The sequence below is a fragment of the Serinus canaria genome, chromosome W (assembly GCF_022539315.1).
Source record: "Serinus canaria isolate serCan28SL12 chromosome W, serCan2020, whole genome shotgun sequence".
NCBI classification, from domain to species: domain Eukaryota; kingdom Metazoa; phylum Chordata; class Aves; order Passeriformes; family Fringillidae; genus Serinus; species Serinus canaria.
The window spans coordinates 14,714,363-14,740,123 of record NC_066342.1 but is presented as its reverse complement, the minus strand read 5'-3'; the positions used below and the strand labels follow the sequence as shown (position 1 = coordinate 14,740,123).

Sequence of the window (25,761 nt, the reverse complement as noted above, 5' to 3'; positions counted from 1 at the left end):
GGAATTTGATGTACCCTAAGGGAGAAGTGTTGCCTTTGCAATAGGGGTGGAATTAGTAGCTGGACGTCCACACTTTGAGCAAACTAGGTTGGTTGCCCGTGATGATAACAGCAACCAGTTGTAAAGTTAGGTCGATGATACTTGGTTCTGAGTGGTGACTAGGCAGATGACTTGGTCTCTGATTCTGTGTGGGAGAAAGTTATTGTGATTAGGAGGTGAAGGTGGGCATTCTGCTGTACAAACGTTGTCATCTGGGAAATTGCGAGGTCTGTAACAGTATTTGAAGATCTGGTTGTCTGTGCCTGGTTGGTGAAATGGAACCTTAAGATTGTGAGGGGGTGTGTTGTGGAGTTGGTAGGAAGTTGGTTTATCTGTAAGTGAATGAAGAAGGGATCCTCTGTCTGCTTGGACTTTTGCAAGGGCCCTGCAGAAGTCCTTAGCAGTTGTATTTGCGGGTCCACATACAACACGGGGGAATTGTAGGACAAAGGGGTTTTGTGCTGTTCTTGTGAGCCAGTTGAAGGCCTTCCTAAAGATAATGAAAGCCCCGTATCTCTCCCAAAGAAGACACCAAGGCTTGTCACCCTGGAGACGTGATGAAGGAGAGAAAGTGACAAAGATATGGACTTTGGCTGGCTCACAGAAGGACGTGGCTCCTTGTTCACCTGTTGAGGACTTTGTTTCTTTCTTATGACTCAAGGCGGCAGTGAATGTGTCTGTTAAGTAAATATCTTGAAAAACTATAAAAGCAACATGTTTGCTATAATAAATCTCTCTTATGCACCCTTCTGATGGAGCCTTCGTGCTTTGTGCTGTGTCGCGCTCTATAGCGGACAGATAAGTACTATCTTAACTCTGCAGTAAACAGATTCATTTTGCTTCTCAGTTTGTGAGGCTCACTATTCATACACTACAAATGGCTACTGATTGTACAGGGCAACCTCATTACTACTGACATGATCCAGTTCAGTGGCGTTTACCCCCAGCCGAATCAAATGTGTGTTCAGCTGATCACCAAGGGAGCTCCTTTCATTGCTGGTTCTATAAGCACAGGTCAGCCTTTTGCAAATGGTTGGGCAGCATTTCTTATAATGGGGCAAGGTGTGCAACGAAATCCCAAAAACGGCATGAAAGACTGTCTGTTGTTGTATTCCCCAGGGGAATAGGGTTATAAAACGCCAACCCCAAAGCCTCATCCAGTTACCTATTTGGGTCCAAGGCAATTTTGTTCCTGGCATCCATCAGATGCGTTCCTATGATCTTACTTGCTGGCAAAAGATTGACGGTTTACAAACCCGCCAAATTTCTCATAATGAGTGTCCACCCTGATTTTATTATTTCTTGGGGTATGGTATACTCAGCTTTGCAACAATGTAAGGAAGCAGATCACATCCTTGCGGAGGCTCTGCCTGGCATCGCTGTCAGATACTGTTGCTTTTATTCATGAAAACATCACCTGAGGCTAATGATCCAGAGAAAAAAGGATCTGTTTGCTCCTGGTCCTGTTGATTCAGGACAAGAACCCAGGATCTATATCCTCCTTAAACCCCAGTACATGCTATGGCAGCAGGCTGCTCCTAGCCACAGAGGAAAGAAATACTACAAACAGCATGCAAAAAAGCTGCAGGAAAATACTTCACATATTCCACCACCATCTTATACCTCGTCCTATTCCTCTAGTGACTATGATGAGGAGGAGGAGAAACAATAACCACCCCATAGGACTTGCGACCGAAAGGTCTTATACAGAGATGGCAGAGGCTAGCGTTGAGAGGAGGGCAATATTGCAATTCTTCAAGCAATGTCTGTTGTATACCGTAATCAAAAACCCTGCATCACGAACCAATTGTCCTATGAGATGGTAATATGAACTGAGGAGATTGGTGAAAGAAAAGCGTTTAACATTTCTTCCTTTACATCATGAATTTATTGGATGCAATTGCAGAAGGACATGCTATGTTACCAGTGTGATTGGAAATCTCTTTTTAAGACAATTTTGACAGGAGAACCATACTCTCTCTGGTTAGATGGAATTTGTAGATTTTTAGCTCAAATTCAGGCACTGAATAATGGTAATCAACCACCACCCCTTAATATCACTGCATCACAGCGCTCTGGAACCGAGTGTATATGCTACGGTTTGAGGCTTGAATAAGAGTCCCACCCCAAGCGTGGGATCAGTCTACGGTTATTGCCATAAGGGGACTTATGAAAGGTATCTGATACAAAACAGTTGGAGTCAGGTTTTGCTGCTGTGAGGCAGGGGCCTCAGGAACCATATATTACCTTTATTGATCAATTACAATCTGCTGTTAGATGGCAACATTGACATTGCAGGAAGCATCTGAGGTTAGCCTTAGAATCTCTTGCTTATGAAACTGCTAACAATAAACTGTAAAAAAGCCCTTAGACCTGATTCATAAATTATTCCTAATGTCAAACTTTCTGAATTTATAATCAAGGCATGCATCTAATATCAGCTGCAGAACAATTTAAAGCAGAACTAACCTGTGACTGCGTTAGCCCAACAGCTGGAAGTGGCCAGAGACTGACAGGATTTGATTCGACAGTCACACATCTCTCTATTCCTGCAGCAGAATTGGACAATCGGTTCAGAAGGATTCACTGTCATTTTCAAAAATTGCTTTTGTAGACTACAATGGACAAATTTTTTCAATCAGGATGCCTTCAACATGACCCCTGCTACAATCCTTCAAGGAACTCCCCTTTCAACAAGGCACAACTACAAATGAAACCTCCAATCCCTGAGTCAAAGACTTTTCAGTGACGAAGCAGGAAAAGACACAAAGCCATCACCCTGTGGAGAAATGATAAGGGAAAAGTGGGACCATTCAATAACTGTGGAAGATCAGACAAGCTACCAGAAGCTGAGCTGGGTAGCACCACAGACCTCATGGTCCTGGTACAGTGGAAGTTGTGCGAGAGAGATAAACTCAAGGGCAGCAGCACAAGAAGTAAAGACATCATGTCATTCTATAGGACATAAAAGAACACAGGTTGACACACCGCTGTTCTCAAGGTGAAGAGTAAAAGGGAAGCTTATTTTTCTGCCTCCAACAATTATAGTTTGCCAAAAGTGACAGTGGATTGGAGGGTGGACAGTTTGCCACCTCTCCAATGACACTGGACAAACTAACAGTCCATCAAATTTTTCTCCCTCCTCTATAAAAGACATGCAAAACACATGAGTTATTTACAAAAAGATGTGTGAGAAAGTTCTCTACAAGAATGTCAGCATCAGAAGGCTTAGCAAATCTTAAAAATATCAGGGCGACCAGACACCATGTCTGACTGCTTTGGTGCAAGAGGATTGTCAGCAAGGACACTGCGGGAGCAAGGCGATGTTAGTAAGGAACATTGGAAACCAAAAAGATTATGTTTGTCTCAGGGAAAGAAGGGCAAGGGGGTATAAGTGGCAAATTTTGTGCAGCAGTTGGAGACACTATAAATACTGGAAATCACGTGTAATAAACTGGCTTTGCGTGGCCACACAGCCTGGTCCGTCTCTCTCAACTTGCTGTAAAAATAGTGTATCCCTGTGGGGAACAATGATTCGGCCTAGCTGGTGCTCTGTGCGGCAAACCCCACAGAACTGGAAGTGCTGCTGAGAGGAAGCATTATGAACCCAGGTTGGCATCAATCCCTTTGGATTTTGCAGGTGAGCTCTGGGAAACATGGGCAGGAAGTAATACGTCCTCAGAAGAAAAACATGTCTTCGAACTTATGTCTAAACTTTTCGAGACGCATGGGAAATCCGTTGCTTCTCACTCTCTTAAGCTGATTTTATGCTGGTGGGGAATCACAAGTCTGTAGGAATGTGCCCCCTGTTGGACGGAGTGACCAAATTATTCTTTGGCTGCTTAAAAAAGGCAAACAAAAGCCCAGAAGTTTCTCTCCTCAATTTGGTAAAAAGACACCTCATAGGACCTTTGGAACTTCACCTCAGACCTGGGGCTGTCTGACTGGACAGAGGCCTAAGAGGTCCTGCCTGAGGTAATTCACTAGAAAAAGAAGAGAACAAAGCAAATAATCGCTTTTGTGGAGTGTTTTATCAGGAGCGAGGACCTCTTGCCCCTGGCTAGGTTTTGCTCTGTAATGAGCTTTGTTATTTTGCCTTTTATTCAACCTTTTCCTGTTTCCACCACTACCTCAGAAGCCATCCTGCTGATTTTATGCCAGTCCGGTTGGTAAGCAGAGCGTATCTCGGTGTGTAATGGGTTCCTCTTAGAGCTCATAGGACCTGGCTCAAAGAATTAACACATTACATGTCAAAGGTTTAAATGCCAGCACTACTGTTCGGAACTCAGAACATCCCTCTGGGAGTCTGGAGTTTCCTGGGACCCGTGCCAGGGGGCACAGAGATCCGGGCGCACAGCCCAGAACACCAGCGGGGTCGATTACGAACCATGGAACGACTTACCACCTTTACATGAAGAGGATAAAAAGCCACGATAGTCTAAATCGGGTAAGAATAAAATAAGCACAGAGTGTAAATGTAGGTTTTTAGGATTTATGGTATAGGGGTTTCTGGGGACAAGATGGAGGGATTTGGGCTTGTCTAGCCTTTCTTCTTCTTCTTCTTCATCTTCTTCTTCTTCTTCTTCGTCTCTACTCTCCATTTTCACTGGTGATGTTGGCACTTTTAGATTGGTCTAGAGTAGAAACCCACTGTCTAATATAGATGATAGGTTTTGGAAAATAAGTTGTAAATATTGTACACGTTAGTTTGTAGTATATAAAGACTAAACACTGCCCTGGGGGTGGGCGGAGAAGTGCCTCTGACTGTCCTGCCGAATGGATTCTCGGCTGGACAGGGTCCTAGGGCGACTGTTATCCCCATTCGTGTGTGTAATTTATGCTGGATATTATGTTCTGTGCCTTTAAGACTGGCAGAGTGAAAGTTTTGTTTTGGGCCTCTTATCAGCCACTCAGCAGACATAGAGATAGCACCAGTACATACGCTGGTTTTTTGCTTTGGCCTGCTTTTTGCCTTTGCTCTTGCTTCTGCTTCGCTTCTGCTTTGCTTGCTCTTGCTTTTTCCCTCTTCGCATTAGTTAATTTAGCTAAAACAGTCCAAATTCCTTTCTGGACTCCTCCCCTCCCCTGTGTGGACCGAACCTGCTAAGGAACCACCAATGGATCCACCCAAGCAACTGCCCCAGGCGGAGGGACTGACTGATAACAGCGATCACCCCAGGAGAGACTTTCTGAATTTGTCATCTTTTTCAGAGCAGTGAAAGAGGGGTGTCATCCGGTATTGTTCATTTTGTGTGTTGGGGGGTGCTGTGCTTGTCAAATAAACAGGTTCTTTCCACCTCTCTCCGAGGACATTCTTCCCGAACCGGTTTGGGGGGAAGGGGCCGTGTGGGTTAGTTGTTGGAGAAGCCCTTTTGGGGATTGTCACCGCTCCACGCTGTCCCCATCCGCTCCCAAATTTGCCCTAAAACTAGGACAGACAGGCGAAGAAAGAATTTTATAAGATAAGATAAGATGCAATAAACAACCTTGAGCCCGAAAAAAATTAAGAGCCCTGACTCCTTCTTCAAGCACCGGGCCTGGGAGGGGCTGGGAAAGGAAACTTTCGAACTTTTCTCGGGGTCACTCTGGACACGCTAGGAGAGCGGGACCCCGGCACACTACATTTACAGTGAAAAGTTATGGGATGAAGTGGAGGTGAAACTCTGGGATTGGGCAAACATAGCAGCCAAGCTGGTTACCTCTTTAGGCGAGCTATTTTAGAAAACCCGTAAAGCCCAGGAAGGTTGCCAGGGAAGTATTGGAGAGAAATGACTGCTCACTTCTCACAATTTTAAAAGTTTTATTAAAAAACCTTTACACAAAAATTACACCAAAAGGACGAAATAAGGAAAAAATTATAGCTCTGGGAGCCTCTCCACCTCGTGGCTGGTAGCCCACGTGGCTGTCTCTCTCCATAAAATGGCTGCTCCACCTTTTATATCTTGGGGGTGGCAGGCACATAACCCTAGCTCCTCCCTAAGTCTGTCTGTGACCTCATTGTTGCTGTCCATTGGTGGAGACTGCTTTCTTGGAACTTGATTGAAGGGCAGGTGTTGCCATGCTGTGCCTCTTAGTAACAAGCCTGCCCCTCCCCCCAAATGCCCGGGACTACCAAGGACCATCCCAGGATAACAACTGCTGGGGGGGGGGGGCCGGACGATGACACACACACATCGCAGTAACATAAACTATACATCTATAAAAATTCTCTTAACATACGTATAATGTACACTCTTTAATTGTGAGACCCAACCATCTCATTACCCATCTGTAACAGGATCATCTCCAGCTGCCCCTTTGGCAACATTGAGCTCTTGCCCAGGGCACTTCAGAAGGAGTCTTTAATGCCCCCGGCACCCCCGATTTCTGCGAAACGCAAAAAGCCGCTAATATCCCTGTATGTGCCCCTGTGAAATGCAATTTACTGCTTTTGATGGGGATTCGGAATTCAGAATAAGGACGATTCCTTTGATCTCAGACCTGTATGACATGGAGAAGGAGCCTGATTTATATCCCCCTAATCTGCATCATAACAATTGGTGCCAGCTGTGGCACCAAGCAGTAGAAGCAGGTCATTTAGACATTGCATAAGCGGCTGTGGCTCCCTTGATTGAGCATGATCAGAAGACCACCCCCCCATGGGACAGTTGGCTTTTCTCAGTCATTATCGCATTGCAGCACACCATAATGGAATACAGCAGTACTTCTCCTTATTTTACGTAATATGCTTTCGTACTCTTCTCATGTCTTATATCTTACTAGACTTCCTCGTGATTTAGAAGCGCTTTCCCAACTGGGGCCTTTGCCAATGCATTATGTACTGTGGAAGGGCGAGAGTGGAAAAAGCTTTTAGATGCAAGGCTTGTAACCCTCATCACTCTGAGATGGATTCCCATATGGTCCCATAGATTTATGAACATCCAAGTGGTCTCAGCAGGTCTCTGACTGCCTCCTTCTTGGATAACACAGAGGGACCATTCTGCTCCCTGACACCATCTACCAACCCAGGAGGACAGTTGTCTGAGGACAAGCCATCTTCCCAATAAAGACGGAGGCAAAGAAGGCTTAGGTCACTTCTGCACTTCTCTCATATGCAGTGACTAAATGCCCTCCCGCATCCAGTAGAGAACAAAGATTGGTCTTAGCCTTCCTCTTGCTGTTAAAATATTTGTAACAACATTTTTTATTAAGCCGTCACAAAAGTTACCCACATTAAATTCTAACTGAGCAGTGGCCTCTAATTTTTTTTTCTCTACATGCCCTTGCAACCCACCTAAATACTTCCTGAGAGACCTGACCCTCCTTTCAAAGATGATACATCCTCTGTTTAGTCCTAAGGCTCCTTCACAACCTCACTGCCCACCCAGGCTGGTGGTTTGCCTCATCAACTTATCTTTCGGACACACAAGGGGACAGTCGTGTTCCTGTGACCTCAAGATCTCGCTTTTGAAGCAGGCCCACCTTTCCTGGACTCCTTTGTTTTAAAGGGCTTGCTTCCCCAGGAACTCTCTGAATAAGTCTTCCTTAAATAGGCCACAGTGCTGCCCTCTGGAAGTCAAATGTAAAAAGTCGTATTGGTGTTCCTCCTCCTTTCACCAAAATATCAAGAACTCTATAATTTCATGATCACGATGCCCCCAAACGGCCTCCAAACCCCACCACATCTCCCACCAGGCCATCTCCATTTGTAAAACAACAGGTTTAGCATAGTCCCTCCCCTGGTGGGCTCACTCACCAGCTGTGCAACAAAAAGTTATCCTCCACACACTCTAAAGAACTTCCTGGACTGCCTTTTTCCAGCCTGTATTAAGTTCCTAGCAGATGTCTAGCTAGAATAGAGTCTCCTACAAGAACAAGGGCTAGTGATCCAGAAAACATTCCCCTTAGCTGCTTGTAGAATAAGTTGTCCACCCTCTTCGTCCGGGCGGGGTGGACAATAACAGACTCCCAGCAGGGATGTCAGCCTTGTTGGCCTTCCCCATAATTCTCACCCATAGGCTTTATTCAACTTCACCGTCACTAGTTTCAATACCCATTGGCATCAAAACGCCTCCCTAATATAAAGGGCCCATGCCTTCCACCTCTTCTCCCAGTCCGGTCTCTTCTGAAGAGCTTGCCGCCATCCAGCGCAGTTGCTCCAGTTATGTGAGTCATCCCCACCATGTTTCTGTGGATGGTGACTGCATCATAGCTTTGCTGCGGCACCATGGCTTCCAGGCTCCTTCTTGTTGGTTACCCATGGTGCATTCATTAGTATACATGCACTTCCAAAGCTGGGCTGCTGATTTCACCCCCTAACTCTGGCCTACTGCCCTTGCGGTCTGCTTCTAGAAAGCCCAGATTGCATCCTCATCCCCCTTCAAAACCTGGTTTAAAGCTCTCTCAATGAGTTCATTGTATAATTAATCTTTTGACACAACTCAAAGTAATGCAAACAATGATAATGACAAGTATTGCAATTATAGTTTTAAGCAAACTTGCCAACCATCCAGTAATGGAGAATCCAAAACTATGTAATATTTCATTTAACTCTTCATTGAGTTCCTCAAGTCTCTACTTGACTTAGCTACTTGTTTTATTTTTTTCAATTTGACAATCGAAAACTTTTGCAACATTAGAGATGTGTACACAACAGTCTTTATCATTCAAATTTAAATATCCATATACTCAGTGTTCTTGTAATAATAATAAGCCTTAAGGTAACTTGTTGCATAAAGTCATTTTTGAGGTTGCCTGTTATGCCCTAATATTTTGCTTTTTATATATTTTAATATATTTTTCATAAATTTCTACCTCTGTGAACTATTATTGTATAGTTATATAGTTTCATAGCTTCTTCAGTACTTTTCCAGTACTTTGTTGGACAAACACATTCTAGACAAACACATTCCTGGAATCCTATTCTAATCTTGCTTCTACAGTGAACCAAGGCCATTCTACTTTCCCATGTATGTAGACAAAAAATGTGGGGCTAGAACCAAGGGGGGGAGGGTTCAGTAGGAGGCCAAACCAAGGGGGAATTCCTTCCTTAACTGTACTTGTAATTGGGGATTCTTGTCAATTAAGCTAATTTGCTAAACTTATAATAAATGTTAAAACCCTATTTCATGTGTGCATTTTGGTGTGCATTCTGCTGCACATTTTTGCCATAAGAGCACCTGAAGGACCTTCAATAAACGGTAACCGCTTTTTATCCTTTTAAACCTGTTTGGCTTGTGATTTCAGGGCTGATAAAGGCATCAACTGGTGCTGTGCATTCAAGTCTTGCAATCCTTCTCTAGTGGCAATTGCGAAGACCTCTACTTGTCCAGTTAAATTATACAACCAGGTGCAATCTGGGAAAGACCTAATGTATGGACTAAATATGGATTCTAATACCCACCTTACTACAGTTCTGGTTGAAGGGTGTCTCCAAGGACTATTATTTCCTCTTTATTCTTTCCCATAATTTTGTTTCCAAAGGCCTTTTTCTTTCTAAGGGGCATGAAGTCAACATTCTTAAAGTATATCTTTTTACATTTCCCCATAAAGGTAGATGGATCATCCATGTCCTGTCATCATTTACCCAGACTGTATATCTCATTGATGGAATGTTGTTGGTTTTACATGTAATGGGGGTATTTTTCATAACCATACTCATCCAAGACTCTTTTATTGTTGTGGAATAATTCCTGCACAAACATCCTAATCTTAAAGCACCTGCTATTGGTCTGACTCTTTGTTTTCTATTTTGGAAGTTGAATACACTCTGGGAGAAGAACCTTTTCCTGTTATCAAAACTAAACCTCCCCCGACTCAGCTTCATGTTGTTTCCTCTAGTCCTGTCACTGGTCACCAAAGAGAAGAGATCAGTGCCTGCCCCTCCGCTTCCCCTCATGAGGATGTTGTAGACCACAATGAGGTCTACCCTCAGTCTCCTCCAGGCTGAACAAATCAAGTGATCTCAGCCACTCTTCATACAACTTCCCCTCCAGGCCCTTCACCATCTTCATGGCCTTCCTTTGGAGACTCTCTAATAGTTTAATATCTTTTTTATATTGTGATGACCAAAACTGCACACAGCACTCAACATGAGGCCACTCCACTGCAGAGAAGAGTGGGTCAATCACCTCCTTTGACCAGCTGGCAATGCTGTGCTTGATGCACCCCAGGACATGGTTGGCCCTCCTGGCTGCCAGGACACTGCTGACTCATATCCAACTTTGCATCGACCAGGACCCCCAGGTCCCTTTCTGCAGTGCTGCCCTCCAGCCTCTTATTCACCAGTCTATATACACAACCAGGGTTGCCCTTTCCCAGGTGCAGAATCCAGCACTTGCCATTGTTAAACTTCATACAGCTGGTGATTGCCCATATCTCAGTTGTTTAGATCTCTCTGCAGGGCCTCCCTGCCTTCAAGGGAGTCAACAGCTCCTCCCAATTTAGTGTTGTTGGCAAATTTACTTAGTATTCCTTTGACTCTTGAGTCTAAGTCAGAAATGAAGATGTTGAAGATCACTAGGCCAAGGATGGAGTCCTGTGGAATGCCACTAGTGACCCATCACCAGTCTGATGTTACCCCATTCACTATAACCCTTTGTGCGCAACCCATGAGACAGTTGCTCACCTGTCATGGAACATGGTTATCCAGCTGGTGTGCTGGACATTTTGTGCAGAAGTATCCTGTGAGAGTGTTGGACGTTAGGATTTTTTTCCTTTTTTTCTTTCTCTCGCCATTTGGAGGGGCACCAAGATTGGCAGACCCTGTGAGGTTGCAAAGGAAGCCCCTTTTCTATCTCTTCTGCAGGCGTGTCTGCTATTACCAATGTGGAGAGAGGTGGCTGAGCTCATGCCACAGCGCCCCCTGCAGCTGTGGAGGAATCATTGCACCTGTCCTGCCAGGAGGCAACAGCACCCCTGCCAGCTGTGACCATAACTACACCAAAGGGGAAAGGGCTTGACAGCCAAGAGAAGGTTGTGGCTGGGTTTCTGGTTTTGTTTGTTGTTGCTGCCATTGTTGTTTGTTAGCCTTGTTAAACATATACATACTAGTAAAGAATTGTTATTCCTTTTCCCATATCTTTGCCTGAATGTCCCTAAATCTCAAAGTTATAATAATTCGGAAGAAGGGTGTTATATTTTCCATTCCAAGGGAGGTACCCACCTTCCTTGGCAGATACCCGTCTTTCAAGTCAAGACAGAGAGGCAGTATCAAAAGCTTTGCTGAAGTCCAAAAAGATTATATCTACTGGCTTTCCTGGATCAACTAGGTTGGTTACCCTGTCATAGAAGGAAATCAGGTTTGACAAGCAGGACTTTCCTCTCATGAAGCCGTGCTGGCTGTGACCGATGACTGCATTGGTCTCCCACTGTTTTTCAATACCTCCCAGAATAATCTTTTCGATGATTTTACCAGGTACTGAAGTGAGACTGACAGGCCTGTGGTTGCTGGGGTCCTCCTTCTTGCCCATCTGAAAAACTGGGACAACATTATTCATCTTTGTTCCAGATTGCAAGGCAAGATGTATTCTATTACCATCTGTATGGCAGTTGTCTGGTGTCAAGTGGGCAATTCTCCTTATCTCTCTCCCTGAGTGATCATAATCACTCCTCCCTCGGCAGGGGACATCTGCTGATAACAAGCTATTGAATGTCACTGCATGACTGATAAGAACTATAGCATCCCATTGTGATATGCTCCGCGCAGAGGGAGGAGCCAAGCATTGCTACCCAGATATAATCTGGAGATTCTGGAACACCAGCATGGCTTCCCACTGGATTCCCCAGAGGAACAGCAGCTGTTTCTACTTCCACGGATCTGTGGAGGAACTATAACATCCTTTTTCTACAGGACCCCCCTGCTGCAACAGAACCACACCTGACACTTCAGGAGGACTGCAGCCACTTTACCAACTGGACTGCTACCAACACCCTGACCAACACGGTGTCAGGTTGAGTTCTGACTCTGTCAGTGTTGTTTGTTCTAGTGTATTGCATGGTTTTATTTTATCCTTTTAATTTTTTTCCCTTCCCTATTAAAGAACTGTTATTTCCTGCTCCCATATGTTTTGCCTGAGACCCCCTTAATTTAAAATTCATAGCAATCCGGAGGGGTGGGGAGGGTTTGCATTCTCCATTTCAGGGGAGGCTCCTGCCTTCTTTAGCAGGCACCTGTCTTTCCAAACCAAGACAATCTTCCAGTCAGCTGGGACCTCTCTGGATTCCCAAGAGCACTCAAAAATCATCAAGAGAGGTTTCGCAATGACATGAGCCAGCACCTTCAGGATTCTTGGATGAATCCCATCAGGCCCCATAGATTTGTAGGGATCCAGCTGGAGCAGCAGATCCTGCACAAGTTCAGGGTCGACTGGGAGTTTAACATTCTCGCAGTCATAGTCCTCCAGCTCAGAGCACTGAGACCCCCTTGGTCCATCATCAGTGTTGAAGACAGAGGCAAAGAATGCATTAAATATCTCTGCTTTGTCCATGTCCCTGTTTGTGAGGTGACCATCCTCATCCTGTAATGGGTCAATATTATTTTTACACTGCCTTTTGCCATTAATATAGTTGAAAAAACTCTTTATTTCTCCCCCCCACCATTTCTGCCCAGCTTCAACTCCAGTTGAGCTTTGGCCACGTGAATTTTCTCCCTACAGTGGCAAGCAGCATCTCTGTATTCTTTTCATGTCACCTGATCTTGCTTCCACTAGGAATCCACAGATTTATAGTCAATAAAAATCATGGCAGGATAATAAGAAATAAAACTGTCCTGGGTTACAATATGGGGTGTAACCAAACAATGTATTCTACACCCATCTACATTTTCCCTGATGAACTGTTAATGGTGGGTAATGTTTCTTTTTCTTCACGCCAATGACTTAGCCCTGATAACTCCCTCTGGGAAAGCAGCAGCACAGTCCCACCCATCCTGAGGGGATCATCTCTGTTAATAGGCCATCATGAACACAATGGCACCAACAAAATGGATGGCTGAAATGACCATTAAGGACTCCAAAAATATCCTATGACTCATAGGACTGCATCATTCTGTTGCAGAAGTTCGAAAATTATTGAAAAATGTATTTTAGTTAATAGATAGATGTCTAGATTAGTGAAACAATATGATAGTTAGCATGAGTAGCAGTAGTTATGCTAAGGCCGCAGTAGGCCCGGTAAACTTTAAGTGAACTTTAGTGCATGGTAGATCGAGAGAAAATATTATCTAGGGAATGTACCTAACATTATCTATGGAATGTACCTTTTGGCTAAGTAACAAATGTCATGATGTACCTAATAAATCTCAGTATACCTCTAAAGATGCTTAGCGATGCACATAGATCAGATGAAGCAATCATGTTAAGAAAAGTATATAAACCCTGTAAATTTTGTCGCAAGATGGGGCTCTGACTTTGGACGAAAGTCCTCAGGCTCCCAGGGCCCTCAATAAAGCACCGCATAAAGCAACTCCGGTTGTTTTGTGTTTTCTTCGGATCGGGCAACAGTTTTCTGGCGACCGCGGCAGGACTCCGAAGGTGGCTGGGGCGGTTCACGTCCCGATCCACTCCACGCCGGCACCGAGTGATTCTCGGGGAGTCATCGGCTCGTGCCCGACCCCTGCGCCTGTCGGACGACTGTGAGGAGGTAAGCCCGAAGGTGCTTTATTTCTGGTATTGGTATTGGGTGCCTGTCCATAAGACGAGGTGGCAATCCTCGCAGGATTGGGCTAAGACGTCTGGTTGGGAAGCCTAGGCGCCGGCCATCAGACGCGGCGAAAGCTGCGCAGGTCCGGCACTTGCCACTCGCGGCGACGAGAAGCGGCAAGATTGGTTTTGGTTGGTTTGGTATCTAATAGTAATCACGTTGTTGTTTTTGCTGTTTGTGTTCGGAATAATTGAGCTATTGATATTTATAGTTTTGTTGGTTGTGCTTAGTGCTGGTGCGTCTTGGTAATTGCGGCTGATTGTTGTGAGGTTATTGAAGTAAGATGCCATTTAAAGCGTTTAAAACTATGGTCGAGTCTAACAACAACATACCGGGAAATACTCCGCTAGGGTGCTTATTAAAGCGGTGGAGGAGTGAAGGATTTTATCAGGATTTGGAGAAGGAAAAGATGATTGATTATTGTAATCATTGGTGGCCAGAATATGAAAGGGTAGGGCCAGAGTGGCCGTTGAATGGGTCTGTGGATTATGAGGTAATTACTCCTTTAATGCAGTTTCTAAAACAAAATGAGAAATGGGATGAGGTGCCGTACTTGGACTTATTCTATCTCCTAAGGGAGAAAAAGGAGTGGCAGAAGGAATGTGGAATAATGGTTTTGGAGTTAAAGAGTTCGGAATGCGGAGGGTGTAAAGAAAAACTTAAATGTACTCAATGTTTGGCTCTAACCTCCCAACCAGAGGAGGATTTATCCCTGCTCGTGGCTCCAAATGTTCCCCCAGCTCCTGCTTCGGCTTCCCTTTCTTCGTACCCGCCGTTACCTAGAGATAGTAGTAGCGATGATAGTGAGGAAGAAAAACCGGGGGAGAGAAAGAGGGAACGCAAGATTCCTAACGCAACTATAAAATTACAGCCTCATACCCCCTCTCCCGGCCCTTCTGGAAATGTGCAAAGAACTCCTCTTGCGAACAGGACAAGGCAAGGGCGGAAAAATCTTGGGGAGCCCAAGCTAATAGCTCCCTTAAGGGAAGCAGTGGGACCCCAAGGAGATAGGGTACTGATAAAGGTGCCCTTTTCTCCCGGAGACCTGGTAATTTGGAAGCAGTCTGCGGGAAGCTATCGGGAGGATCCAGAAAGGGTGGCGCGGGTGGTAAAAATGATAATTAGAACACAAAACCCGGACTGGAATGATTTGCAGGTGTTGTTAGACACTTTAATGGACTCCACAGAAAAGGAGATGGTTTTAAAAGCAGCAAAGGAGAGAGCTAGAGAGGCTATAAGGTTGCAATTAGCAGAAGGAACCGTGAATGATTTAGTGCCGAGTGAAGATCCGGGATGGGATCCAAATACAAGCGGGGGTATGGGTGCAATTAAAGAATACCAAGAATTGTTGCTGGAAGGAATCAGAACCGGTATGCCTAAGACGTTGAACTGGTCTAAACTGTATTCGGTGAGACAGGATAAAAGCGAGTCCCCATCAGCATTCTTGGAAAGATTAAAGGAAACTGCCAGAAAATATACTAATTTAGAAGTGGAGGATGAGCCAGGGAAGCTACAGCTCGCATTAATATTTATGGGGCAATCTCAGGATGATATCCGAAAGAAATTACAGAAATTAGAGGGAGAGGATACCCGCAACTTGGATAAAATGCTGGAGGTAGCCTGGAAAGTATATAATAATAGGGAAAAAGAGACTGCCAAGAAGCAGCAGGCAGGGATTCTGGCAGTAATCCAGCAAGCTGGAAACAGAGGGAGAGGCGGAGGTGGATCTATGCGGGGCCGAGGAATGGGTCGCGGTAGGGGAGGATTTCAAAACACTGGGGGACGGGGACAAATTCTGGGACCTAACCAGTGTGCCTTTTGCCGTCAGGTAGGCCATTGGAAGAACGAATGTCCAATGAGGAACGGGATGAACGGGGTGGGAGCGAACAGCAGTGCGGTAAATAATAATCCAGTGGGCTATCCGATGACTCCAAGAGAGGTCGCTCAAGCTATGGTCTTGGGAAATTATCAGAATCAGAGCTGACTAGAACAGGATTTGAAGGTTAGGTTAGAGATCGAAGGGAAAGAGCAGGAATTTACTGTAGATACTGGGGCTACTTATTCGGTTTTAAATAAACGATTGGGACCAATCAGTGACACTACAGTACAAGTAGTAGGAGCAATGGGCCAGTTGGAAGAAAGGCCGTTCCTACAGCCATTAAATTTGAGATTTGGGGGGAAGGAATTAGATCATCAATTTTTATATATGCCCAATTGCCCTAAGTCACTATTTGGGAGGGATTTGCTATCTCTTTTGAACATGAAAATTCTGTTTGAAGATGGAAGAGTTAAAGTAGAAGTTCCTGAAGAAGAAATAGCCAAATTATTCGTGATTAGAGAAGTTGAACCCACCCCTATCCCTGAGGAGGTAGAACAGGCTGTGGTACCATGGGTATGGGAAACGGGAGTCCCGGGGAAGTCTAAAGCTGCTCAACCAGTAATAGTAGAGTTAAAAGAAGGGGTACAACCTGTAAGGATAAAACAGTATCCTATTAAACTTGAAGCCAAAGAAGGGGTTGCTCCTCTCATAGCACAATTTCTAACACAAGGAATACTGGAAGAATGTGAATCAGAATACAACACCCCCATTTTTCCCGTAAAGAAACCTAATGGTAAGTATAGATTGGTACAGGATTTACGGGCAATTAATAACATTGTTAAGGATATTCACCCAGTGGTTGCAAATCCATATACTTTGTTAACATCTGTGTCTGAAAAGTTTAAATGGTTTACTGTAATTGATTTGAAGGATGCATTCTTCTGCATTCCCCTGGCATTGCAAAGTAGGAAATATTTCGCCTTCGAATGGGATAGCCCAGACACCGGTCGCAAGAAGCAACTCACCTGGACGAGATTACCCCAAGGCTACAAGAACAGTCCAACGATATTTGGGAATCAGTTGGCAAAAGAATTGGAAGAATGGAAGATGACTGAGGTAAGAGACTCGCCGTTCTCATACGTGATTTTACAGTATGTCGATGATATCTTTCTAGCCACAGAAGAGAAAGAACTGTGTTTAAAGCTTACCATAGCATTGCTGAATATGCTGGGCCAGGCTGGATATCGAGTATCAAAAGAAAAAGCACAGCTGATAAAGGAAAGTGTGATTTACCTGGGTTGTGAAATCATTCAGGGTCAGAGACGGTTGGGAATCAACCGAGTGGAGGCCATTTGTGCCATCCCGCTCCCGAGAAGTCACCAAGAATTAAGATCTTTCTTGGGGATGGTAGGATGGTGTCGATTGTGGATTCCAAATTTCGGGTTACTAGCGAAACCATTGTATGAGGCCCTGAAGGAACCACAGCTGAACTGGGACAGGTCAAGGAAGAATGCTTTCCAAAACTTAAAACAAGCCCTGAAGGAGGCCCCGGCTTTAGGGCTCCCGGATTTGAGCAAGGACTTTCAGTTGTATGTAAATGAAAGACAAAAGCTGGCTCTGGGAGTACTAACCCAACGGATCGGGTCATGGAAACGCCCGGTGGGATACTTCTCGAAGCAGCTGGACACTGTCAGTGCTGGTTGGCCGTCATGCTTGCGGGCAGTTACGGCCACGGTGATCCTCATTCAAGAAGCCAGAAAATTGACGATGGGCAAGAAAATGGAGGTATTTGTACCCCATATGGTACTGGCTGTTTTGGAACAAAAGGGGGGTCACTGGTTATCATCTAGCCGAATGCTGCAGTACCAAGCAATATTGAGAGAGCAGGATGATGTAGAATTGAAAATAACTAATCATATTAATCCAGCAGAATTTCTCCGCAGTGAACAGGAGGAGGGAGAATTGGCGCATGATTGTGTGGAGGTCATCGAGCAGGTATACGCTAGTCGGATAGATCTTAAAGACACACCGATGGAAGATCCAGACTGGGAACTGTTCACGGACGGATCAAGTTACGTGGAAAATGGTACCAGGTATGCAGGGTATGCCGTGGTGACTGTTCATACGATTGTAGAGGCAAAAGCTTTACCTCCTGGTACCTCAGCCCAGAGGGCAGAAATAATTGGGCTTACACGAGCCCTAGTCCTCAGTACTGGAACAAAAGTAAATATTTGGACTGACTCTAAATATGCCTTCGGGGTAATCCATGTACATGGGGCATTGTGGAAGGAGAGAGGACTACTCAGTTCACAGGGAACATCTATCAAGTACAAAGAAGAAATCTTAGCTTTGCTGGAAGCAGTACACAGACCGAAAAAGGTTGCGGTAATGCATGTGAGAGGACATCGAAAGGAGGAAGGAAAAATTTACCAAGGAAATGATTTGGCTGATGTGACAGCTCGAAAGGTGGCTCGAGAGGTATGGACTCAGATGGCATTAATACCAGTCAAGGTAAGCCCAGTAAATCCCTACCTAAACCAGGCACCTAAATATACAATAGACGATGAGAAGTTGGCAATGTTATTGAATGCACAAAAGAACATGACTGGATGGTATGTAACAACAACGGGACAGGTCGTGGTACCAGCAAAAATAATGAAAGTCATTTTGGAAACAGAACATAACAAATGCCATTGGGGTGCAGAGATGCTCGTAAAATTCTTAAGGAGAGAAATAGTTTCAAACCAGATGTTAACACTTGCAAAACGGGTGAATGCAATGTGCCCAGTCTGTTTGAAAAATAACCCGATTGTCAGGAAACAAATTCAACTAGGGAAACTGCAGGTAGGACCGGAACCGGGAGACTATTGGCAAGTAGATTTTTCTGAGTTACCAAAAGCACAAAATTTCAAGTACATGATAGTGTATGTCTGTACCTTTTCAGGATGGCCAGAAGCTTACCCCTGTAGGACAAATCAGGCTAAGGAAGTGGTTAGGACACTGCTTAAAGAAATCATTCCCAGGTTCGGGGTACCTCTAGGGTTGTCGTCGGATAGAGGTCCACATTTTATAGCTGGGATTGTGCAAACAGTAGCTAGGATGTTGGACATATCTTGGGACTTGCATACACCTTGGCGACCTCAATCAAGTGGTCAGGTTGAAAGAATGAATCAAACACTGAAAGGGCAAATCAAGAAAATTTGCCAGGAAGCTAAAATGCAATGGCCGCAAGCATTACCGTTAGCTTTATTGCGAATCAGGATAAAGCCCAGGGAGAGGTTGGGGGTAAGTCCTTATGAGATTCTATATGGGAAACCTTATCATGCTACCGTACTAAAGGGAGATCTACATGTACAAGGGGACCAAGTGATATTTAATTATGTAATGTCACTAAACAGAACTCTCAACAGCCTACGGGGAGCCCTGCAGTGGAACCGACCCCTACCACTGGAGAATCCAGTCCATAACATCCAACCTGGCGACCGAGTGTATGTGAAAAATTGGTTCACGGATCCACTGAAGGAAACATGGGATGGCCCCTACCAAGTGATCCTGACGACCTACACAGCAATAAAGGTGGCGGGAATCGACACCTGGATCCACTACACTCGAGTCAAGAAAATTCCAACACAATGGGAGACTCAGATGGTCTCCCCGACACAAATGATATTTCGCGCAAAACCGCATTCTTAATCATTCTGTTACTGGTGATGATGAAATTGATACCTACTCAAGGTTTTGTGGTTGTTACTGTTTCAGAACCTGTTGTTGGAATCATGGAAGGGATGGATGTGAATTTGACCTGTGTTATTACCAATGACCAGAAAGCTGAAGCCCGAGATTTACGAGTATTCTGGAAACAAGGAGCTGGGTACCCCAAGGCAAGTTTTACTACTATTTGGGATAGGGATGCACAAAAAGGGAATACCACACTACAATTGAAGCAAGTAACTGGAGAAGATATGGAGGTTTATATGTGTATAGTGCAAATTAGACGTAGTTTTGACTATAAGAAAATTAAATTGAGGGTGGTATCTTGGAGATTACGGGAAGGAACTATTTCTCAGGAATCAGTGTCAGTCAGGCCAACATCCGCTATTCAAGACATGTGGGACGGTCCCCCGTTAAAGCTTAATTGCCCATTCACTCTAACAGAGGCATGCAAACAAGAAGTGAAAGTTAAGTGGTGGAAAGAACAACAACAAATGTGGGAACGAATTGACCAGGGAGTGAGTTGGTGGAAATTATGGGACAAAGGAATTGGGTGGCTAAATATCTCAGATCCTAAACAAGGCATAGACGAAGGGCGGTATCTGTGTCTAGTTACATGTGGAATAGATGCAGACTATGGTATTCGATCGTCAATAGCTAGGGCACATTTGGGGGAAAGGATCAAGGCAACACATGGAATTTTTCGAGCAGTGCAAGGCATGGCAGTTATCTTAGTCTGTAAGGTAGAGAAAGATGTACAGTTTATCGAATATGGATGGTGGTTTGGGGGAAACAATATTCGGGACAAAGAAGGGAAATATCGCAAGGAGAAACGATCAGATCAAACTATAGTCCTTATAATTAGGGACGTACAGCCGGAGGACGAGGGATATTATTGGTGCTGGATTAGCAAAGACTCCTGGTGGGGACATTCAAGAACGATAGTCTCACTAACTCGAGGGAAACCGAGAAGAGTAAGAGAAATTAATATTACCACTCAAAATGAGCAAAAACAAGAGAACCTGATAGTGGGACTGATCAGAGATTTTGGTACAGTACAAAATGTCTCACAAATTACGGCATGCCTGCCACTCCCCCAGGCCGCTGGAGAGCCTATCCAATGGGGAGTGGTTCCGGTCCCAATGCCCCCAACAATACAAGAAAACATTACGGTCATGTGTCAGGTAGAAAACGTAGAGAAGGAGGTAGTAGAAGTTAAGGAAGGTTATTCCCCATTGTGGAAATATTCGTCAATCTGGGATTGTCGGGAAAAAGGAGGCAGATACGAACCAAAACCTGGACTGTATGGAGGATTAGGAAATTATGGTTGGTGTTTTGAGAAACAAGAACAACAAATTAAGAAAAAACAATTATCTCGAGAAATACGGTGTCAAAATATGACACAAGAACAACCCTTATGGGACCACTGGGAAGCTATATGGGGTCCAAGTTTACTGGAACACTATAGTTATATCGGGCCTGTTGATTGGTGTGTACAGTGGACAGGAAGTAAAAACCAATCACATGCAGAAGTATCAGAGATAAATACCTCTACTAGGGAGAAGGCGATAGCAAGAGAAAACTGGAATTGTACAGAAGTTTATACATGCGATACTCCAGGGGACCAAATTAGCCTAGTGCCAGTAAGGGTCCTTTTGAAATGGGGATGTGAATGTAGGAAATACAATCACACAATACCCGGCAAACCCCTTATGAACGGGTTTTATGGAAGGGTCTCCTGTAGGACGACTACACTCAGAAGTCCGGGAAATTTAGTATGGGTAATGGGACATGGACAATGGACTACTCATCTCCCTTTGGACGGACCAGTGACACAAGTAACTTTAGGGGTGCCAACGTTATGCCCTTTGTGGAAACAGTCTAAGTTAAAAGCATCAGGGACTAGGAAAAAGAGAGAAATTGATGATTTGAATTTGTTAGGAGATGAAGACCAATGGCATGAACCAGACAGCGGAGTGAAATTTGGATGGGCACTAGAATCCTTATTTGCACCAGTAGCCACATATAGAAACAGGGAAATGTTGTTTAAGTTACTGGGACAAACAGAGAGATTGGCATTAGCAACTAGGAGAGGATTCAAAGATTTGAACCTACAATTGCAGGCTACTTCTCGTATGACACTCCAAAATAGAATGGCTCTAGACATGCTGCTATTGAAAGAACATGGAGTTTGTGGGTATTTAAATAAAAGAATTGATCACTGCTGCATCCATATCCCAAATGTAACGGTAGAAGTAGAAAAAGACATCTCTCAACTAGAAATAGTCGAATCTGGAACAAAAGAAATCGAAAAGGAGGCCCAGCACAATTGGATAGGAGCCTTGTTAGATTCAATGGGGCTTCAGGTTTCTGGTTGGATATCATCAATGTTGCAGTATGTGTTGCTGTTTATAATTGTACTAATAGTTGCTTGGATAGCATATAGATGTGTTTTAGGAATAATAACAAAAAAAAAGACGAACCCGAAGATTGGTGAAAGCAATAGGAAGAAACCACGGATTTGGAGTTCCCCTGCCCAAATACAAAGAGGTGGCCCTTCCTAGAAGAACTGAGGCTAGAAGAACTGAAGCTGAAGGTTGAGCATCCTTGCAGAAGATCTGAAGAATGCTCAAAAGGGGGGACTTGCTGCAGAAGTTCGAAAATTATTGAAAAATGTATTTTAGTTAATAGATAGATGTCTAGATTAGTGAAACAATATGATAGTTAGCCTGAGTAGCAGTAGTTATGCTAAGGCCGCAGTAGGCCCGGTAAATTTTAAGTGAACTTTAGTGCATGGTAGATCGAGAGAAAATATTATCTAGGGAATGTACCTAACATTATCTATGGAATGCACCTTTTGGCTAAGTAACAAATGTCATGATGTACCTAATAAATCTCAGTATACCTCTAAAGATGCTTAGCGATGCACATAGATCAGATGAAGCAATCATGTTAAGAAAAGTATATAAACCCTGTAAATTTTGTCGCAAGATGGGGCTCTGACTTTGGACGAAAGTCCTCAGGCTCCCAGGGCCCTCAATAAAGCACCGCATAAAGCAACTTCGGTTGTTTTGTGTTTTCTTTGGATCGGGCAACAATTCCATTGTGAAACTCCCCTCCCTGGGGGTGGTGCTGAACATTCCCACCTAGATTTGAGTGTATATAATCTGGGGGTTTGGGGACTGGAAACACGACCACCACTGGATAGATACAGAGGAGGACCAGAACTTTACAGGAGGACCAGACCTTCCACAGGACCACCACTTTTAGACAATACTGCAACCATCACTTCATCAGGACTGCAACCACTGCTTACTCAGACTGTGACCAGCAGCCTGACCAACAGGGTGCCAGATTGTAATCTGACTTTGTGGTTTTAAGCCAGTTTCTCTGTATCATTGCATTTATTGTAAACTTTCTATTAAATTGTAACTCCGACCTGATATATCTTTCAAGGTATTTGTATGGGGTTAATTTCTCTCGCTGGTTTACTTTTAAACCAACTAAAAAAAAAAAAAAAAACCTAAAAACACCTTCCTTCCACCCCTCCCTCCTTCCCAGGCTCTTTTTCCCCTCAGCGGTGAAGGGAAACAGGGATTGGGGTTACAGTCAGTTCATCACATGTTGCTTTTGCCACTGCTTCCTCCTCAAGTAAGGTAAAGGAATCCTTTCCCTGTTCCAGCATGAGTCCCTCCTATGGGAGACAGTCTTCCACAAACTTCTCCAGCATAAGTGTAAGGAAACAGCAAAGCCTGACATTGCAGAAAATTCCTGGGAAGCATGGAAGAACTTAGATTACACATTATATGAGAACATGAAAGGCATCCTATTTCTTCAAAGCCTGAAAACCTTGAGGAAACTAACAAACTGTGAGGCCAATGAATTTAATACAGGCCTGCAACTGGGTTGCATGTGAAGGACTGGACAAATATTCTCACTCTAAGTGTATAAGTGTAGAAAAGGCATTTTGTGCTGTTCTTGTGAGCCAGTGAAGGCTTCCTAAAGATAATGAAAGCCCCGTATCTCTCCCAAAGAAGACACCAAGGCTGTCACCATGGGGACGTGATGAAGTTAAAAACTATGGACTCTAGCTGGCTCACAGAATGACGTGGCTCCTTGTTCACCTATTGAGAACTTTGTTTCTTTCGTATGACCAATGGGCAGTGAATGTGTCTGTTAAGTAATTGTAAATATCTCGAACAACTATAAAAGCAACATGTTGTTATAATAAATCTCTCTTATGCACCCTTCTGATGGAGTCCTGGTGCTCTGCGCCGTGTCGTGCTCTATAGCGACATCTGGTGGCCGCCCACCATGATTGCAACTGTACTGTAAAAAAGGAAAGAAATAAAAAAGAGAGAAAAAGTCGAAGGGTACCCTAAAAAAATCAGTGAAGGCAGCAAGGACACTGCAGAGGTCCGGACTGAATTCAGACATCTGATTCTAGGTGAGCAACTGGGAAAAATAATGGGAAATAATTTATCAAATGAGGAAAAGACTGCTTTGTCCACATGGAAAACTTTATTGAAAAGGAAAAATATTCAAGCTTTTGATTATGCTCTTTGTAGTTTATTGATATGGTGTAAAGTACAGGACTTTAAAGCTGATGCCAACACTGCCTTCAGTGTCCGTGCATGGAAAAAGTTTGGGAAGTGACTATGGGAAGTGATGTCTAAGGGAGATAAGATGGTCGTCAACTTGGCTACTACCTGGAGACTGTTGTATGAGGCATTGAAGGAATGGAAAGCAGAACAAGATAGAGGGAAGGAATTGGAGGAACAGGAATTAGAGAAAGAAACTGAAGTAGAGGAACAGGAAGAAGATGAGGCTGAGCCTGTCGAATCTCCCCCTGAGGAGGCTGCTGCAGTTCCTGTGGAGGTTCCCCCAGGGTTTGCTATCGTGAGTGTCATGGTTTGATGCTGGCACAATTCCATTGCCCCCATGAAAATATATTTTCCCTAGTGTCTGCTGTGAGATGCGACCAGGAATAGAGCAAAGCAGGCTCCAACTTAGGACGAAAGGGAAAAAAAAAAATTCTTAACCTACAAGTATATGTAAAAAGAAACACTTGCAGGTGCTGTTTTTCGCCCTTGTTTTTCCACCTTGTGTTTCTGTTCCTCTCAAGGACAGTGCGTGAGAAAGATGTTTCTGTTTGTTAGCCTATAGAATAGAATCTATCGTACCACTCTATAAAAACAGCTCAGTTCTTTTGAATAAAGTGCTTCTTCGCCTTTGCTACGATCCTGCCTCTCATCTGTTCCTGCCCTGACCCCGGCGCGCGAGCGACACTGTATCACTCTAAAAACAGGGGGAGAAAAACACAGAGAGACTACAAAACCACAAATCAAACAATAAACATGCCAAATAAAAAACACACTGCAACACTGGACGATGTGTACACTCTAGTTGGTTTGGTTATCGCCCCAGAGAAAGTTCAAGGACAGATGCCTTGGAAATATTTGGGATTGATAATCATCAATACTCAAATTGTGCCTCAACCTGTAAAACTGGACATTGAAATAAAAACTGCTGCTGACGTACAGAAATTGGTTGGTGCAATAGGTTGGCTTAGGACACATTTGGGGGGTAACCAATCATCAACTGCAACCTTTGACTTACTATCAGGGATTTCTTCCTCTACCGATAAGAGACATTTGACTGCTGCAGCAAAAAAGGCTGTAGAAGAAATTGAATTGGCCTTGACATCTAAATTTGTTACCAGGATAGATGTTTATGTTGATATGCAATTATTTATTTTGAGAGATGATGAAATAGCATGTGGATTGTTGTGTCAATGGTATGATAAATGGGAAGATAAATTGCATATTTTGGAATGGATATTTTTGTCTTTCAGGTCCCGAAAAACAGCTCCAGGTCTGTATGAGCTTTTTACAGGCATCATTATCAAAGGTCGCAGACGCTGCCATGAGATCTTAGGCTGTGATCCTTTAACTATTGTCATACCGGTTCAACAATGGTATTTTGAGTGGTGTTTTCAGAACAATCATGAGCTGCAATCTGCTTTATCTTCCTTTACAGGTCAAATAGCATATGATTTACCTTCTCATCCTATTTTGAATTTCACTAAGAGGATTCCCTTTCAGGGGAAACAACTTTGCTCTTCTGTGGCAGTGGAAGGTGTGACAGTTTTTGCAGATGGATCAGGAAGAACTAGAAAAGCTCCTGTGGCCTGGAAGAAGGATGACCACTGGGAATATGAAGTAATGGTTCAACAAGGGTCTCCTCAGTTAATTATGTCTTATGCTTCACAATATTACGGTACTGAGACAGAGTAGAAATTTTCCAGGGTAGAAATCCATTTTGATTTAGGTGAAATGTACATCTTTGAATTAAGTCTGTAGCTTGCTGTTTAGTCTGACTGCCTGTTCTCTTGAAAGGCCCGTGCTTGGAGGGACTGCTTCAGCCGAAGGACAAGAGATAAAGAGAGAGGAGGGAAGCAGACAGGGCAAGGCAACCAGTCCCAAGAGTTCCTTCTGAAGAATTAGTAGCAA

At 44.0% G+C, this 25,761-nt stretch overlaps 2 protein-coding genes across 2 annotated transcripts in view; both read left to right on the top strand.

Annotated features, from left to right (window-relative positions):
• LOC127060963 (uncharacterized) overlaps nt 1-15,703 on the top strand; it is a 28,829-nt gene extending 13,126 nt beyond the window's left edge. The window contains exon 2 of the mRNA XM_050986307.1: nt 13,989-15,703. Within this exon, the coding sequence (XP_050842264.1) occupies nt 14,003-15,703 (1,701 nt within the window). The 5' untranslated portion in view covers nt 13,989-14,002. The remainder of the gene's footprint in view (nt 1-13,988) is intronic.
• LOC127060962 (uncharacterized) lies at nt 15,670-19,231 on the top strand. The gene has a single exon (XM_050986306.1). It carries the CDS (start codon nt 15,842-15,844, stop codon nt 19,229-19,231), a length of 3,390 nt encoding a protein of 1,129 aa, XP_050842263.1. The 5' UTR covers nt 15,670-15,841.
• Nucleotides 19,232-25,761: the final 6,530 nt, after the last annotated feature.